This window comes from Stegostoma tigrinum, chromosome 18 (assembly GCF_030684315.1).
Source record: "Stegostoma tigrinum isolate sSteTig4 chromosome 18, sSteTig4.hap1, whole genome shotgun sequence".
NCBI lineage: Eukaryota > Metazoa > Chordata > Chondrichthyes > Orectolobiformes > Stegostomatidae > Stegostoma > Stegostoma tigrinum.
The window spans coordinates 60,370,301-60,387,304 of NC_081371.1; the positions used below are offsets into that span (position 1 = coordinate 60,370,301).

At 41.7% G+C, this 17,004-nt stretch overlaps 1 protein-coding gene across 5 annotated transcripts in view; it reads right to left on the reverse strand.

Moving 5' to 3' along the window:
* The window catches only part of LOC125461040 (uncharacterized), a 168,533-nt gene that overhangs the window by 33,279 nt on the left and 118,250 nt on the right, over window positions 1–17,004 (reverse strand). For all 5 annotated transcript variants that reach the window (XM_048549352.1, XM_059652251.1, XM_048549349.1 and 2 more), the window contains 3 exons: window positions 5,319–5,389; window positions 3,637–3,747; window positions 573–670 (listed from right to left, as the gene is read on the reverse strand). In XM_048549352.1, coding sequence (XP_048405309.1) covers window positions 573–670; window positions 3,637–3,747; window positions 5,319–5,389 — 280 coding nt within the window. The remainder of the gene's footprint in view (window positions 1–572; window positions 671–3,636; window positions 3,748–5,318; window positions 5,390–17,004) is intronic.

Here is a 17,004-nt window from a genome sequence, read left to right on the forward strand (position 1 = left end):
TCTCACATCTATCTCATTTACAGCAATTTAAGTTATGCCCAAAGGGTTGGAAAAATGAGGGTTGTTGCAGCTGTACTCATCCTGGGAGGTAGGGAGTATTCCATCATAGTCCTGGCTTATGCTGGGTAAGTGTGAAAAGGCTTTGGGGAGTCAGGAGGTGAGTTATAATCACAGTAGAATTCCCATTCTCATTAAATCAATGAATCCCTTGTGTGGAATCAGGCCATTCGACCCTACACTGACTCTCCAAAGAGCATCCCACCCAGACACACCTCCCTACCCTATCCCTGTAACCCTGCATTTCCCATGGTTAATCCACCTTGCCTACACATCCCTGGGCATTATGGGCAATTTAGCATGGCCAACCCACTTAACCTGTACATCCTTAGACTGTTGGAGGAAACTGGAGCACCTGGAGGAAACCCACGCAGGCAAGGGGAGAACGTGCAAACTCTTACACAGACAGTCACCTGAGGGTGGAATAGTATTTATGACATTAGTCCTCTGTATTAAGTCACATCAGTCACATTATAATAGTACACAGTACTGAATATAGCTGAGCACAAACTTACTCCAGTTTGGTAATTTTCCGGGCCAGGCTAACCATCACCGCAAACAGCTGGAAATTGGCGAAGCCTTCAATGAAGTGGCAGTCCAGGCTTTCCAGTATCTGAAGGAACAATGCAACAGTTGAAAATACTGCAATCAGGGGAGAACCAATGTAAGAACACATATCTACCCAGGAAAAATACAATAGAAATTCAATGAATAAGGCCTGCTACCGCATATTGTTTTAAACTCAGTCAAAGCGAACGGGTGTTACCAGTTAATCCATGTTTTATTATCTGTTCCATGTTGTATTTCTGAATGTGGTGGTGAGCTGCCTTCTTGACCTGCTGCTGCTTATGTGGCATCGGAGTGTCCACAGGGTGGCAAGGAAGTGCGTTCACACAATATTGACCCAGTAACTGCGATGGATCAGCAAATATATTTCGATGGATGGTGAGTGATTTGCAGGAAAACTTACAGGGGGCAGTGCTCCCATGCATCTGCTTCCATAGAGTCATACAGCATGGAAACAGACGCTTCAGCCCAAGTCATTTATGCTGATCAAGTTACCCAAACTAAACCAGTCCTATTCACCCACATTTGGCCTGTATTCCTCTTAGCCTTTCCTATACACGTACCTGTCCAAACACCTTTTAAATGTTGTAACTGTACCTACACCTACCACTTCCTCCGGAAGTTCATTCCATATGTGCACCACTCTCTGTGTGAAAACTTTGCCCCTCAAGTCCTGTTTAAATCTTTCTCCTCTCACCTTCAAATTATGTCTTCTTATTTTGAACTCTCCCACTCTAGGGAAAATATTTTTCACCTTACCAATGCCCCTCATAATTTTTTGTTTGAAATTCATTAACAGAATGGAGTCTTTGCTGGCTAGAGGGCAGTTGAAAGTCAACAGCATTGCTGTGGGTATGGAATCACATGTAGGCCAGACCAGGTAAGGATGGCAGCTTCTCTCCCTAAAGGGCATTACTGAGTCAGATGTGTTTTTCCCCAACAACAGATAATGATTTCATGGTCATCATTAGATTCTTCATTCCAGATATTTTATTGAATTAAAATACCACCATCTGCCGTGACCAGATTTGAACCTGGGTCCCCAGAATGTTATTTAGGTCTCTGGATTAACAGTTCAGCAATTATACCAGAAGGCGATCACCTCCTCCAGTTTATAAAACTCTACAAGGTCAGCCCTCAACCTCCTACACTCCAGTGGAGAAAATAGTAGCCTATCTAGCCTCTCCTTATAACTCAAACCCTCCAGTCCTGATGGCATCCTTAGAATTTTTTTCTGAACTCACTCCAATATAACCATATCTTTCCTATAGCAAGGCAACCAGAACGAGACACAATACTCCAAAGTGGCCTCACCAACATCCTGTGCAGAGGTTTCAGGTTTGGAAGCTGCTATCAGGAGCCTTGGTAAGTTGTTGCAGCATATCTTGTACACGGTATGCGCTGGTTCCACTGTGCATTGGTTAAGGGAGTGAATTTTAAAGGTGGTGGATGAGGTGCCTATCAAGCAGGCTGCTTTGCCCTGGATGGTGTCTGAAATAATTCCACAGAGACCATCAACAAGTCCGCCTTTATTCGCACGTGGAGAGTCCTTGACACTGATTAAGCTTCCTCAGAGCCAGCTGTCAGAGTGAGCAGGATGTCTGACACTCCTGTTCTTATCTGTCAGCCAGGGCTCCCTGATTAGGCCAGGTTTATAGCCCCAATCATATTCTATGAGGTCCTCCTGACTGACCTCATTACAACCACTACTGTGTCTAGCTTTTTGAATGTTTCTGGAGATGCGTCCGTCCAGGAAAGTGGGACTTATTCCATCAAACTCCTGATTTATCTGCTCAGAGATGCCCTAATCAAATGTGGCTGCAGAACCTAAGCAACCCGAAGAAACTAAGCAACATTCACAGACTGAGGTTTTCCAGGAATAAAATTAAAAGCTTTAAATGTGATGTATCAGACTAAGTCATTCATTTGAAATTTCAGCGTATTCAAGTTAATTCAGACGTGTCCCAACTATGACTGGCTATTGAACACATGAACAATGGCCTGTAGCTTGATAGTTAGGTGTCTGTCCAAATGAGCAGAGAATACACTGTGACTAGGATGGACATCACTTCCAGAGTGAATATCCTCTGTTGTCGAAGTGGAAGCAATTCCAAATCTAGAGTGTCCTCTCCAGAAGTGAGTAAATAATTTAGAGATCATGAAAAGCCCAAAAATCAGGAAACCCCAGCACCATGCTACTCCAGGTCCATAGTCAAGAAATTTAATCCCATTTCTGCACTGCCTTGTTCCAATGGAACATTCTGGACCTGGGGGTTTTGTTGAAAGAAAGATATGCCATTAAAGATCTTCATTTGTGTGGCAGGGCTGATGCAAGAGTACCAAATTTCAAAGGGAACAATAATTGATATTGCATGAGAAACAGGATGCTGTGAGCGGGCTATGACAGGTTAACATATCAGAATGAAGAATGCACCAGGGACAGTTAATTTAAAGCTTTTGTTGTAATTCAAGGAGAGCAAGTTGACTCTGATTGGTTGATACACAAGGAATGTGCAAGAGAACCATATTTCCCCCAAGTTTTTGTTTAATTGAGAAGGTGCAGTAATCTGGGACAAACTCCTCCTGCCTGTGGAGGACTGGGTCCTTGGCAAACATAAGACAGCAGGCATTTTGCTCCTGAATAATAATGATAAATTAGTTGCTATTATAATTCTTAACAGACCCAAAATTCAGTAAAGTATGGAGTAAAAGAGGCATAAAAATGAAGATTGTGTAGCAACACTAAATTGTGAATTACTTTCCAGCTAGCTGCCCCTGTTTAGGAATGGCATTAATGAGTCTCCCTAAACCCAGATTGACTTGGGCAGGCTCTACACCTGCCAACATTCTGGAAGTACACAAAGATGGAAATGTGCATTATATATGGACCCATCGCAATAGGGCCATGTAAGGTACAATCCTGCATCAAGAACAGGGGAAACCAAGAAAGCAGGTGAAGGACTCCATGATTACAGAAAGCATAACATTCTCAGCAGCTGATTATACAATTACCCTGTAAATATAAATTTCTTCAGAGTCAGTAAGTGTCTCAAATGGGACCATTTCTCTCAGAGCCATTATTACTTCAGCACAAGTCAAGTAGCCATCATTATCTTTATCCACCTGTAAGGCAATTGAGAAAGAACAAAGAGAGTCAGTAAGGACTCGTACCCAGAAATTGACCAAGCAGCATCTGGATAAATAACAAGAGAAGTACAATAGTTAACTACATCGTCATGTCACATCATCACCTCCTGAGTGAAGAAATCGCTCCTCATCACAGTTCTAAATGGAACTACCCCTTAATTGGTGACTACATTCTTCAGTTCCCACTGCCATCTCTAGCCCAGGGGATACATCCCTTCCTGTATCTATCCTATAAGAATTCTGCATTAAAAACAAAGAATTGTGGACGATGAAGATCTAAAATAAAACCAGAAATTGCTGCAGAAACCCAGTGTGTTTGATATCTTTTGTGGAGAAAGAAACAAATTTGTGTTTTGAGACCAGTGACCTTTCTTCAGAATACTAAAGAATTTTGTAAGTTTCCTGAGATCACGTCTGACTCCTCGAAACTCCAGGAACTGCAAACCCATGAAATTAGTGCCAGGCAAAAAGGGTTATCTGCTCATCTTCCTGCTGTTGTCCCACAGCGCTTTAGGGTACATATCCCTACTTATTCTGGCTGTGTTTTCTCTCCATTTCAATCTGGAATTTCCTCCCTAAACTCTTCCACTACTCTTTCTCCTCCTTCAAACAACTCTTTAAAAGCTATCACCAGGTCAAATATCAAACTTGATGTCAAGTTTTGTTTGAGAGAGCATGTATGTGGGACTGTAATGATACTGTGACTTTACAAAGTGTATTTCGTCCTAGCTTTTTTTTGAGGAGGGGTCTTACGCCAGAGGTGTCAAGTCGTCTATGAAAACTCATAAGGTAAGTAGCTTGTTAAGCCTTGGGTGTTTTATTAAAATTTGGAACAATAGAAACAGCCTGAAACAACATCGAGGGCCGAAGGGCCTGTTCTACGTTGTATTGTTCTATGTTCTATCTTCTATGTGTGCGGCAAGCTCCCATAGAACCAGGATTTTTAATTTTAGTTTTTTGGTAGCAGTCACTGTGTTTTGAAGCTGGGCTTGGAAACTGCAGTACACCTTGTCTTGCTACTTTCTCTCTCACAGAGTTTTCTCTTGATGTTTTTCCTCCTGGACTAGGCAATTATGTGAGAAAATCTATTTTACTGAATTTGCCTTTGCCAAGGGTGTGTATAGGATGTCACTATATTAGAATAGTTACTGTTTAGTAGTAAAATAATATTTTTCTGTTAAGTTTTCCAACATTAAGTTATTCCAATGACTTCTTCATTTTGTTGTATTTTAACTATAGTGTATGAATAAAATTTCAAAAGCTTCAACTTGGTAGCTTAACTAATTGAATTGTATTTGGATCACAATGTCTGGCACTTGCCTTTAAAATAAGAAAAAGTTGGGGTCCAGGCTATCTTCTTAGTATATTTTGGGGGGTCCAGTCTGGTCCGTAATAAGTAACTTGGAATGTTTTACAAGCCAGAATCTCTTCTCGAACTGTAAGTGGTTGTCGTAGATATGATCAGAGAGGGAGATTTGAACCGGACTGTGAGTTGGATGTTATTTATACTGGTCTGTCTATTGTTGTTAGAAGGGTGCACAACTCACCTCTCTAAACTTCTTTTTGTACAGTGCCAACTCCTCACGATTGAAAATGCAATATTTCTCCAAAAAATTAACTGGAAGGTAAAGAGAAAGAATCATGAGTTGGGGAATCTGCGAGCTTTTCAGAGACCAATGTCACCAACCCCAAACAATGGAATTACTCAGTATTTACAAAATACTCAAACATAAATGAACGTTTCAAAAGCTGTTACTTCACCAATAGCAAGAGCAGAGTTAGTCAAACTCCACCTCAGCACACTCTTGACTTCTTGGCAAATGACAATTCCCATGTTGAGAGTCTATTCTTCCAGAGAGGCTGTGCATGAGGAAGCAAGGAGAATGTGTTGGCTGGTTTTGAAGACCACGGTGGAAAAATAGTTTCCACTAGATTCCCAGCTGCCTTTCTATGTTCAGATAACACTGACAATGCCTTAACTCAGATTATAAACCCAAAGAAGCATCCAGTACCAATAACATAAAATGATACTGTACAGAAAAAGGCCATTTGACCCATTGATCATGCACCAGTTCTTTGTTTTATACCCAGAAGTGTTATCACGGACAGCCAGGTGGGTTTTCCCACTATCAAATCATCGAGGCAATTTTAACATATTAACTACCACCATTAAATCATTCAATTGTCCAATTTACACATAGAGCCCATTCAGGACAAATGCAATTTTACGAAAGATGAGGGAAATGTAGAGAGAGAGGGAAAGGGGCAGAGGAGGAGAAGGCTAAATCCAAATGGAGTTAGAAGGAGAGCTAAGGCATTTTACCCACTGCATTGCCCACTTTTCTTTTAAAGTATTGGTGGACACTGAGTGTCTCCTCTCCAGTGAGATTCGGCACAGCAGTAGCCACAGAAGATGGGTCAGACAATCATCAGCTACGGCTCACTCTAGTGCCTGATGCCTGGACCGGTTAATGGCCAACTTGGTCACACCCAGGAGCAGATCCATGAGGATGTCCTATGTTCCACTTCCATGTAAATGTGATCAATTGGTTCCATTCTCACCTACTCTTTCCACTTCTCAACAACTTATTGAATTCCCTTTGAAAGTTCCTATTGAACCTGTTTCCATCACCCTTTCAAACAGTAGATGATAAGAACTCACTTGGGATTTATTGCTAAAGGAATGCAGCATAAGAGTAGGAAAGTGTTATTATAATTGTGGAATACACTGGTATTTTCGCGTCCAAAGTACTGTGTACCATTTTGGTCCATTATTTGAGAAAGGAGGTAATTGCATTGGAGGCAGATCAGAGAAAGCCTGTTAGATTAATTTCAGAGATGAAAGGCTTGCCTTACGAAGAAAGCTTGAACAGTTTAGGCTAGAGTTTAGAAGTGTGAGAGGATATCTAATTGAGGAATATAAGATGCTAAAGGGGATTTTAAAAAGTACATATTTCCTCATATGAGGCAATCTAGAATGAAAAGGCATAGTTTTAGGATAAGGGGTGCCAAAAGAGGAATTACTTTCCTCATAGGGTTGGGTGGCCTTCGCTATCCCAGAGTGTGATAGTTTCTGGGACATTGAGTAAATTTACAGAGGAGATAGACAGGTTTTCAATTAGTTTTAATTAGGTTTAAAGGTGATGGGGAATGGGCAGGAAGGTGGATTTGAGACTGAGGTGATGCACCGTGATTAATTAGTGGAACAGGCTCACACGGCTGAACAGCTTCTTCCTGCTCCTGGTTTGTATGTTCACTGTCAAACTTGCTTCCACATTTCTCCTCTAATTGTTTTACCTTCAAACTGTGCCTTCTAGGCTCTGGCACTTGAATCAGTCTCTACTTATATACTGCCAAAACCCGCCATGATCTTTGAACACTCAATTAAATATCTCCTCAAACTTTTCCGCTCTAGGGAGGAGAACATTAAAGGAATCCATTTTACTGATGACAACTAACATCCAAGAATAACAAAATGGACTGTAATAATTGTTGGCCCTTCATGTGGATGCAACAGGGTCATGAAATTGTCTGAAAGTGAAAGCATCAGAGTCCCTACTAGACCACCATGGGGTCAGCAGTACCTTAAAGTTTAAAGACTGAAATTTGCTTTTGTGTAAGTTCGCAGCTCAAGCTGAAAGAAAACAAAAAGATCCTACCTTTAAAGAAATAGGTTCCTTTTAAAGCTACCCAGTCTACAAAAGTTTCCCACTTCATTACAACAGTGCTTCAGCCCATGTGTACAGTGAGCAGGCCAGTCACTGAGACTCTGGCTTCCTATTCAATCCCTCACTCTGGCCCCTGCTTCTAATTCAGGGGCAGCTGGCAAAAGATGATGAAAATGTTTGTAATCAATTGAGAGTCACTGACTCCATTTCTTTCATATAATGGAAAGCTTTTGTATTTTGTTCCAAGGGACCGGCCAACTTATCAGTTCACCCGGTTACTTTTATTTTAATCTTTCTGCGTTTGCTCACAAATCCTCCTGGATTTATTGCAGATGCAACCAGCCCAGTGAAAATAATCGTACAAGCGAAGGGACTCGTCAACTCCTGGCTAGAATACTGAATGATTCCAATGGGAAATTAACCAGACAAAAGAGGCACTGGGCTGATAAATGAAGAGAGCTTCATTACTATGGTGCACCGACAAGCTTAACACTCTTAATGTCTGTTTGGCAAAGCCTCATGACAAATATTACAAGTCATTGTAAGTTGTAGTGGCCCTGTTACGAAACAATATTTCTCAACTATGTAGATTCCACTTGCAACTGTAGCTTGAGAACTTGAATTTAGTTCATAATTTCAGGAAAAGGGACTTAGAAATGATTTGTCATTATCTGGAAAACAATACTAATTCAATATTAACCTCTATATAAGGGGATGTGCTGGATTTATTCAGTGTGAGCCTATATGTAACACACATGTCCCACACTGAAAAATAGAGCTCTCAGCTGATTTCTGAAATGGTCAAGGAAGTCACTCAGTGGGATCAGCATTTTTTTTTATTCACAGATATGGATGTTTTTGGCTGGACCAGCATTTATTGTCCATCCCAAACTGTCCTTGAGAAAGTGAGCTGCCTTATTGAAGTGCTACAGTCCACATGCTGTGGATAGACCCACAAGGAAGGATATTCAGATGGATATTCACCATTGTGTAATTTTTTAAAGTCAGGATTGTGACAGGAACATGTAGGTGGTATTCCCATGAACCTTCTAGATGGAAGTGGTCATGGGTATGGAAGGTGAAGTGCTGCAATGGGTCTTGTAAATGGGACACATTGTTGCCAACTTGTAGGAAAGGGAATGGGTAGTAAAGATCTACTTGTAGTGCTGATCAGTTGGGCTGCTTTGTCCTGGATGATCTCAAGCTTCTTGAATGCTTTTGGTGCTGCGCCCAACCAGGCAAATGGGGAGCATTCCAACAGCCCAAACCTGAATGTTGTCTATATTTTACTGCAGGATATTATTATAAGCCCAATCACATTGAGAGAGATTGCACTTAAAAAAGTTGCAGGCACAAACTCAGAAATTATGTTTAACTGAATAACGTTTCTGTAAAGAATGGGAGCCTGTGGAATTTTCTGTAACAGAAACAGTCGAGGCCAAAACATTGAATGTTTTCAAGAAAGAATTAGATTTGTGAATCGTGGAATCATACAGCCTTTGGCCCATTGAGTCTACACTGACAAGGACAGCTGTTCACATGAGTCCTATACTCAAGCGCTTGATCTATGGCCTTGAATGTTATGACATTCTGAGTACTTATCCAAGTACCTTTTAAAGGTTGTGAGGTTCCCTACCTCAATTACCTGCCCAGGCAGTGCATTCCAGACATCACCACCCTCTGATTGAAAATATTTTCCTCAAATTCCCTCTGAACTTCCTGCCTATCAACTAAAAATTAACGCCCCCCCCCCCCCCCCCCCACCACCCCCATCATTACTCAACCTTCAGCTGGGAAACAGCTGCTTTCTATCAACACTCACAATGCCCCCTAATAACCTTAGACACCTCTATCAGATCTCCTCTCAGCTTTCTCTTCTCCAAAAAAAACAACCCAATCTTACCCAGCCTCTCTTGGTCACCAAATTGAATATGACAAATTGAATATGTGGGCGAACCAAAATCCTGTACAGCTCCAATATAAACTCGCTGCTCTTATAGTCTATGATTTTAATCTGTCACTGACAAAGGCAAGTATCCCAAATGCCGTCTTAACTAAAAACTGAAAGATCTGGGGATGCTGTATATCAGGAACAAAAGCAGAAGTTTCTGGAAAAGCTCAGCAGGTCTGGCAGCATCTGTGAAGAAAGAAAATCAGAGTTAACATTTCGGGCCCAGTGACCCTTCTTCAGAATGCTCAGTAGGCTCGACGGGCCAAATGGCCTATTCCTGTTCTGAGTTACTGGAAAAGCTCAGCAGGTCTGGCAGCATCTGTGAAGGAATAAAACAGAGTTAATGCTTCAGGTCTGGTGACCAATCTTCAGAATGCTCAGTAGATTTAAGGGCTGAATGGCCTACTCCTATTCTGAGTTGCTGGAAAAGCTCAGCAGGTCTGGCAGCATCTGTGAAGGGATAAAACAGCGTTAATGTTTCGGGTCCGGTGACCTTTCTTCCAAACTCCGTTTCTTCCTTCACAGATGCCGCCAGACCTGTTGAGCTTTCCCAGCAACTTTTACAGCACCCACAGATCTTTCAGTTTTTATGTAGATGTATTAAGTTTGGAAATGGGTACTGTTGTGCTTCACAGAAAAACACAATAATTTATCTCAAGGCATCTAAAATATAGAAGGATGAGAGCAATGCTTCTGTTGTACAGACTTTATTTGAGACTCTATCTTGAGGAACCTCACACCTCAGGAAGGGGATAATGGCGTTGAAGTGGGAATGGAACAGAGTCACCAGAACAAAACTAAGGTTCAAAGACATACCATGTGAGGACATGGTATATAAACATGCCTAGAATTCCTATTGGTACTGAAGGTAGATCTGATCAAGGGGATTAAAAATGATAAGCACTTAATAGTGTAGATGGCAAAATCTTTTTAATATTATGGAGAGATCAAGAACAATGTATTTACCTTAATAGAAGTGATCCGTGTCTAAATGCAACAAGACCTAGACAATATAGGCTTAAGCTGGGAAGTGGAAAGTAACACTCACTACACACAAATGTCAGGCAATGACCATCTCAAGCAAGATAGTTCCAAACATCAGTCCTTGACACTCAATGACATTATCAGCAGTGAATTCCCTACGATCAACACCCTGGAGGTTACCATTGTCTGGAAATGGATCTGGACTCACCATTAAAATACAGTGTCCACAAGAACAGATCAGAGACTAGGAATCCTGCAGCGAGTAACTCACTTTCTGACTCCCTGAAGCCTGTCCACGATCTACAAGGCACGAAAACAAAGTTGCTGGAAAAGCTCAGCAGGTCTGGCAAAGTCTGTGAAGAAAAAATCAGAGTTAATGTTTTGGGTCTGGCGACCCTGTTCTGTGGAAGGGTCACCAGACCTGAAACATTAACTCTGATTTTTTCTTCACAGGTGCTGCCAGACCCGCTGAGCTTTTCCAACAATCTTGATTTTGTTCCTGATTTACTGCATCCGCAGTTCTTTTCAGTTTCTACAAGGCTCAAGTCAGGATTGTAATGGAATACTCCCCTCTTGCCTGGATGCGTGCAGCTCCAATAATACTTAGGAAGCTTGACACCATCCAGGACAAAGCAGCCCACTCGACTGGCATCATATCCATAAGCATTCACTCCCTCCACCACCAACGCTCTGTAGCAGCAGTGAGTACTATCTACAGGATGTTCTGCAAAAATTCACCAAGATCCTCAGACATTTCCTTCCAAAACCATGACCACTTCCATCGAGAAGGACAAGAGCAGTAGATATATGGGAATATCACCCTCTGCAAGTTCCCCTCCAAAACCATCCTGCCTTAGAAATATATCACCATTCCTATAACAGCGGCAACTGGAGATGGGTAATAAGTGCTGGACCAGTAGAGATGCATACATCCCATGTTCAAATTAAGGCAAAGATCAGGTCTTTGGAGAGGGCCTTGAATTCATAACCTTCTGGCTCAGCTCATTGAGCCCTGGCTGACATTGAAGTGCAGAATAATTCTGCTCTCTCATTTCCTCACCCATGAGTAACAGCTGTATAATGCACTTAATACAACTGTTAACGAAAACCTTACAGCCAATGATATGAAGTTTCAAGACCTGGGAGCACCCTTTCTGCTGCAAAGATGTTTATGACTTTTTTTGTTGAATAAGGATCCTTTTATCAAAGTAAAGCAGAAAACATCAATTAAAGCCGCCATATTGTCTGAAATTGCCTCAATAGAATTTCTTGAAATTAATTCCTTGTATCGTCTTTCGTCTCATTAGAATTCTAACAATGTTGTCCCTTTGTTCGTGTCATACACTGACTGAGATAAGCTTTGTACTCCAGGGCCACTGATGGTATGAAATTGCTAATTGTAGGTTTTACACTTTCAAACATACCTCTACAGGAGGTTGACTTTATATAACACGTTTAGTAAAGAATACTTCAGCATCTGTTCTCTCAATTCCAAAATCTCTGGATGTGCCTTTCAAAGTCATTTTATACACACAAGATAGATATCATTCTTAGAGTTAAAGGTATCAAAGGATTATTGGGAGGAAACTGGATACAGGGTACCGAATTGGGTGATCAATGATCTGCCATGATCATATTGAAATGCACAGCAGGCTCCAAGCACCGTTTGACCTACTCCTGTACCTCTTTACAATGTTACAATGTGTACCATCTGGCTTGATAGACCCTAACCTTTTTTTTTTAATCCCATGGAGGTCGGTTACTAAATAAAAACAGAAAGAACCACAATACTGTATATCAGAAACAAAAACAGAAATTGCTGGAAAAGCTCAGCAGGTCTGGCAGCATCTGTGGAGAGAAAATATAGTTAAGGTTTCAGGTCAAGTGACCCTTCCACAGAATGCAGTTTTTAACTTTTTAACACAGAGGGTGGTGTGTGTATGCAATGAACCGCCAGAGGAAGTGGTGGGGGCTGGTATAATTTAAAAGGCATCTAGATGGGTATATGAATAGGAAAGGTTTAGAGGGTTATGGGCCAAATGCTGGTAAATGGGACTGGATTAATTTAGGATTTCTAATCTGCATGGATGAGTTGGGCCGAAGGGTCTGTTTCCGTGCTGTACATCCCGATGATTCTATAACTGTGTGACTGTATCATCAAATCCAAAATAACCTCATCGTTGACTGGATCCACAACATGTTGTTCTGGGAGACTGCCCTGAAAATGAGCTAGAAATTCTTCATCATCACTTCCTTTGTCAACCTGATTATCCTGAACTGATAATTGTCATCTCCACCCTCTAGCCTTTTCCCCATACCCCTTGATTTTCTTACTGATTAAAATCTGTCTAACAGAGCCTGTCTAACAAAGCCTTAAATATACGTAATTGCTCCTGTAATCATTTCAGCTTTTGGCTTTTTTTTTAGCTTTATGTCTATTTTGGAGAATGTCTCTATTGAAAAGCTTCCGGATTGCATTTCTTTGCTCTATAAATTGCTTGGATCTGGAAAAACTCCTTCACACACAAAGTAATCTGTCCCCAGGTAAATTGGACCTGACTTTCCTTAAATAGAGATGGACAGGGGAAGGTTAATCAAAATGCTTAAAATTATGAAGGACTTTGATGAAGGGAAACAAGGAGAAGATTTATTTCACTGACAAGAAGATAGGCTTCCAAATTTAAAGCAATTGTGAGAAAGAAAGATGAATTGGATGGTCTGAACGGCCTTTCCTGTAATTATTTCAAAGTGGTACCTCCCTGTGTAGGGAGGAAGGTGCAGATAGCAGGTTTTCAAGACTAGGTTGGAAGAAACAAGTGAGATGTGTATTTTTGTGGGTGGGGTGCTCCCAACTTGCATAGGGCTAAAGCCCCATCCCTCTCAGCTTCTAAGCAGATTCCTTAAAATAAAATGACCTGCCCAGTCTCTCCTGCTCATGCCAACCATTTCCTGGAGTTGGAAGCATATTATTCTTGTCAATTGGCCTATTAACATGCTCAATTGGGCCATAATTGTCAATTTTGAAATGGCAGGTAGGTTGCTGGTTTTGACGCCTGCTCACCTGTCCTGTGATAGGTGACAGATGGGAAGGTGTTGGCTTTGTCTCCTATGCAACCCTAGGTCTTTGTGCCGATGCTGGAAGCTGGTAGTCCACTGTGCCACCTGGAATACCGTTGAGGAGGTAAGAGCTTAAGCCCCACATTCATGGTTAAGATTCCCTGTTTAAGCCACTGATTCACTGAAGTGTTTGGTCAGGCGCCTGTTAGCGTGTGATCCCATGAGTGCTAGCCATGGCTCAGTGAGTTGCTAGTGATTCAGAAAATCATTGGTTCAGTCCAGAGCCTTTATCCAGGCTGGCACTCCCAGACCAGTACTGAGAGAATGCTGTAGAGATGGCATTATTGTGACAAGATGCTAAACTGAAAAATAACCAAATGAACTGCAGATGCAGAAACAGAAGTTGCTGGAAAAGCTCAGCCACATCTGTGAAGAAAAAAAAATCAGTTAATATTTCAGGTCCAGTGACCCTTCCTCAGAATGGTTGATACTAAACTGACCTCCTTCTGGACTTTAGGGGGTATATTACGAGGACAGAATACACAAATTAGGACTGTTTTCTCTAGACTTTCGAAGGTTCAGGGCAATTTGATCAAATTCTCCAAGATAGTAACAGGAGAAGACAAGACAGATAAAGATAGCTATTCCCACTGCTTGGGGATTCTAGAACTAGGGACATAATCTGAGAATGAGAGTCAGAATGTTTAAGAGAGATATTAGGAAGCTTATGGAGTCATAGAAACAGACCCTTTGGTCCAACTCATTCATACTGACCAGATATCTAAATTAATCTAGTCCCATTTGCCAGCATTTCGCCCCCTATCCCTCTAAACCCTTTCTATTCGTATACCCATCCAAATGCCTTTTAAATATTGTAATTGTACCAACCTCCACCACTTCCTCTGGCAGCTCATTCCAAACACACCCTCTGTGTGAAAAAATTGCCCCTTAGGTCCCTTTTAAAACCCCTCTCACTTTAAACTTATGCCTTCTAGTTTTTGATTGGCTACCCTCGGAAAAGACCTTGGTTATTCAATCTATCGATGCCCCTCATGATTTTATAAACTTCCACAAGGTCACCCCGCTAACATTCTAGGGAAAATAGCCCCAGCCCATTCAGCCTCTCCCAACAGCTCAATCCTGGCAACATCCTTGTAAATCTTTTCTGAACCCTTTCAGGTTTCACAACATCCTTCCTATCAAGGAGACCAGAATTGGATGCAGTATTCCAAAAGTGGCCTAACCAATATCCAATACAGCCAACAACATGGCCTCCCAACTCCTATACTCAATGTACTGACCAATAAAGGCAAGCAACTGAATGTTTTTAAGGCAAGGCTAGATAAATTTTTGAACAGTAAAGGAATTAAGGGTTATGGTGAGTGAGCAGGTATGTGGAGCTGAGACTCGAAAAGATCAGACATGATCTTATTAAATGGTGGGACAGGCTCGAGGGGCTGGATGGCCTACTCCTGCTCCTAGTTCTTATGTTATATTTTACCAAATGCCTTCTTCTCTATTCTATCTACCTTTGACTCTACTTTCAAGGAACTATGAACTTGTACTCCAAGATCTCTTTGCTTAGCAACACATTACTGTTCAGTATACAAGTCCTGCCCTGATTTTCCTTTCCAAAATGTATACCTCATTTATCTAAATTAAACTCCATCTGCCACTCCTCAGCCCATTGGCCCATCTGATCAAGGTCCTGTACTGCACTCTGAGGTAACCTTCTTGGCTTCTGCACACAAAGGATGGTAGAAGTTTGGAATTCACTTCCACAAACAGCAGTGAATGCTGATCAGTTGTTAATTTAAAATCTGAGGCAGATAAACTTTGCTTAAGCAAAGACATTAACTGATATTCAGCCTGAGGCATGTTAATGGATTTAGGCCATAGATCAGCCTTGATCTCATTGAATGGCAGAAGAGGTTTGATGGACTGAATGGCCTACTCCTGTTCCTATGTTCATCTCTGGTAGAATGTAAACAATAACATGGCACTATTTTGAAGAATATTTATCTGGCCAATATTTATCTCTTTGTCAGCATTTCTGAAGCAGCTGATCTGGCCATCATCGCATTCACAGATGTGGGATCCTGCTGTTTGCTTGTTTAAAATATCTGTAATGGGATGGGAGCATGACTGGGAAGGCCTGCATTTGTTGCCCATCCTAACTGCCTTTAAACTGAATGATTTACTCAACCATTTCAGAGGGCAGTTACGAGTCAATGACATTGTTGTTTGCCTGGAGTCACATGTAGACCAGGCCAGGTAAGGAGGGCAGTTTCCTTCCTGGAAGGACATTAGTGAAATAGATGAGTTTTTATGGTGATAATATTCATGGCCACTATGACTGAGATTCACTTTCAATTCCCGATGTTAATGATCTAATGTAAATTCCGCCATCTGTTCCAGTGGCATGGTAGCTCAGTGGTTAGCACTGCTCCCTCACAGCGCCAGAGACCCAGGTTTGATTCCACCCTCGGGCGACTGCCTGTGTGGAGTTTGCACGTTCTCCCCGTGTCCGTGTGGGTTTCCTCTGGGTGCTCCAGCTTCCTCCCACAGTCCAAAGATGTGCAGGCTAGGTGGATTGGCCATGAAAAATTGTCCCATTGTGTTCAGGGGTGTGTAGCTCAGGTGGGTTATAGGAGGATGGGTCAGGGTGGGATGCTCCAAGGATCGATGTGGACTTGTTGGGCCGAAGGGACAGTTTCCACACTGTAGGGATTCTATGATTCTGTGACTTGAATCTCTATCCACAAAGCATTAGCCTGGGCTTGTGGATGGTTAGTCCAGTGACAATATCACTATGTTACACCCTTGTAAATCTGGCTGGTGACTCTGTTATATTGCAGCAGTGATTACACTGGGTAAGATACCTTGCTGGATGGATCGAGCTCTGTACATTTAAGTTTAGCCCTTGTCTCCATCCACTTCTGTAGTAAATGGCTACACCCATTGCCATCGCATGCTCCAACGGCAAGGCTGTAACATGTCGAATGACTGGTCCCTGGTTCAGTGAGTGCCTCCGCCCCATTGTTATTGTGGGTATGGTTCCAGCTGTGTGTACCTTTATAGCTGCAGTCAGCCCTTCATTTTTCTTTTTTAATCTTCCAAAAAGTAGAAAAAGAAAAAGCTGACAAGTTTTAACATCAACTGTGGGTTTTTCTTTTTCTCTCTCTCTGCGGCCACTCTGAGCATGAATGGCTGCAGACTAGCAGATTAAAACTGATAAGGGAATCTAAACAAATTACATGCTATTATTCTTCAATATTGCTATGATTATTGGGCACAATGAACCAATAACAAGGCACATTGTGAAAGGTGACTGCCTGGTTCACTTAATGTAATGAGCTCTTTTGCAGATTTGCACAGTAAACAACAGCTGCCTTTATTAATCACCAATCAATGTCTTGTTGTTTGTTTGCTTTAATAATTGTAATTCAATGCCACTTTTAATCGTCTATCCTGCAGGCGGGCTCTGATAATCCTGTCAATACTCTGAAGCAGAGGCTTAGATTCCTGATACGCTCTTTCAATTGAAAAGGTTTCCTTTTTCACTTTGATCAA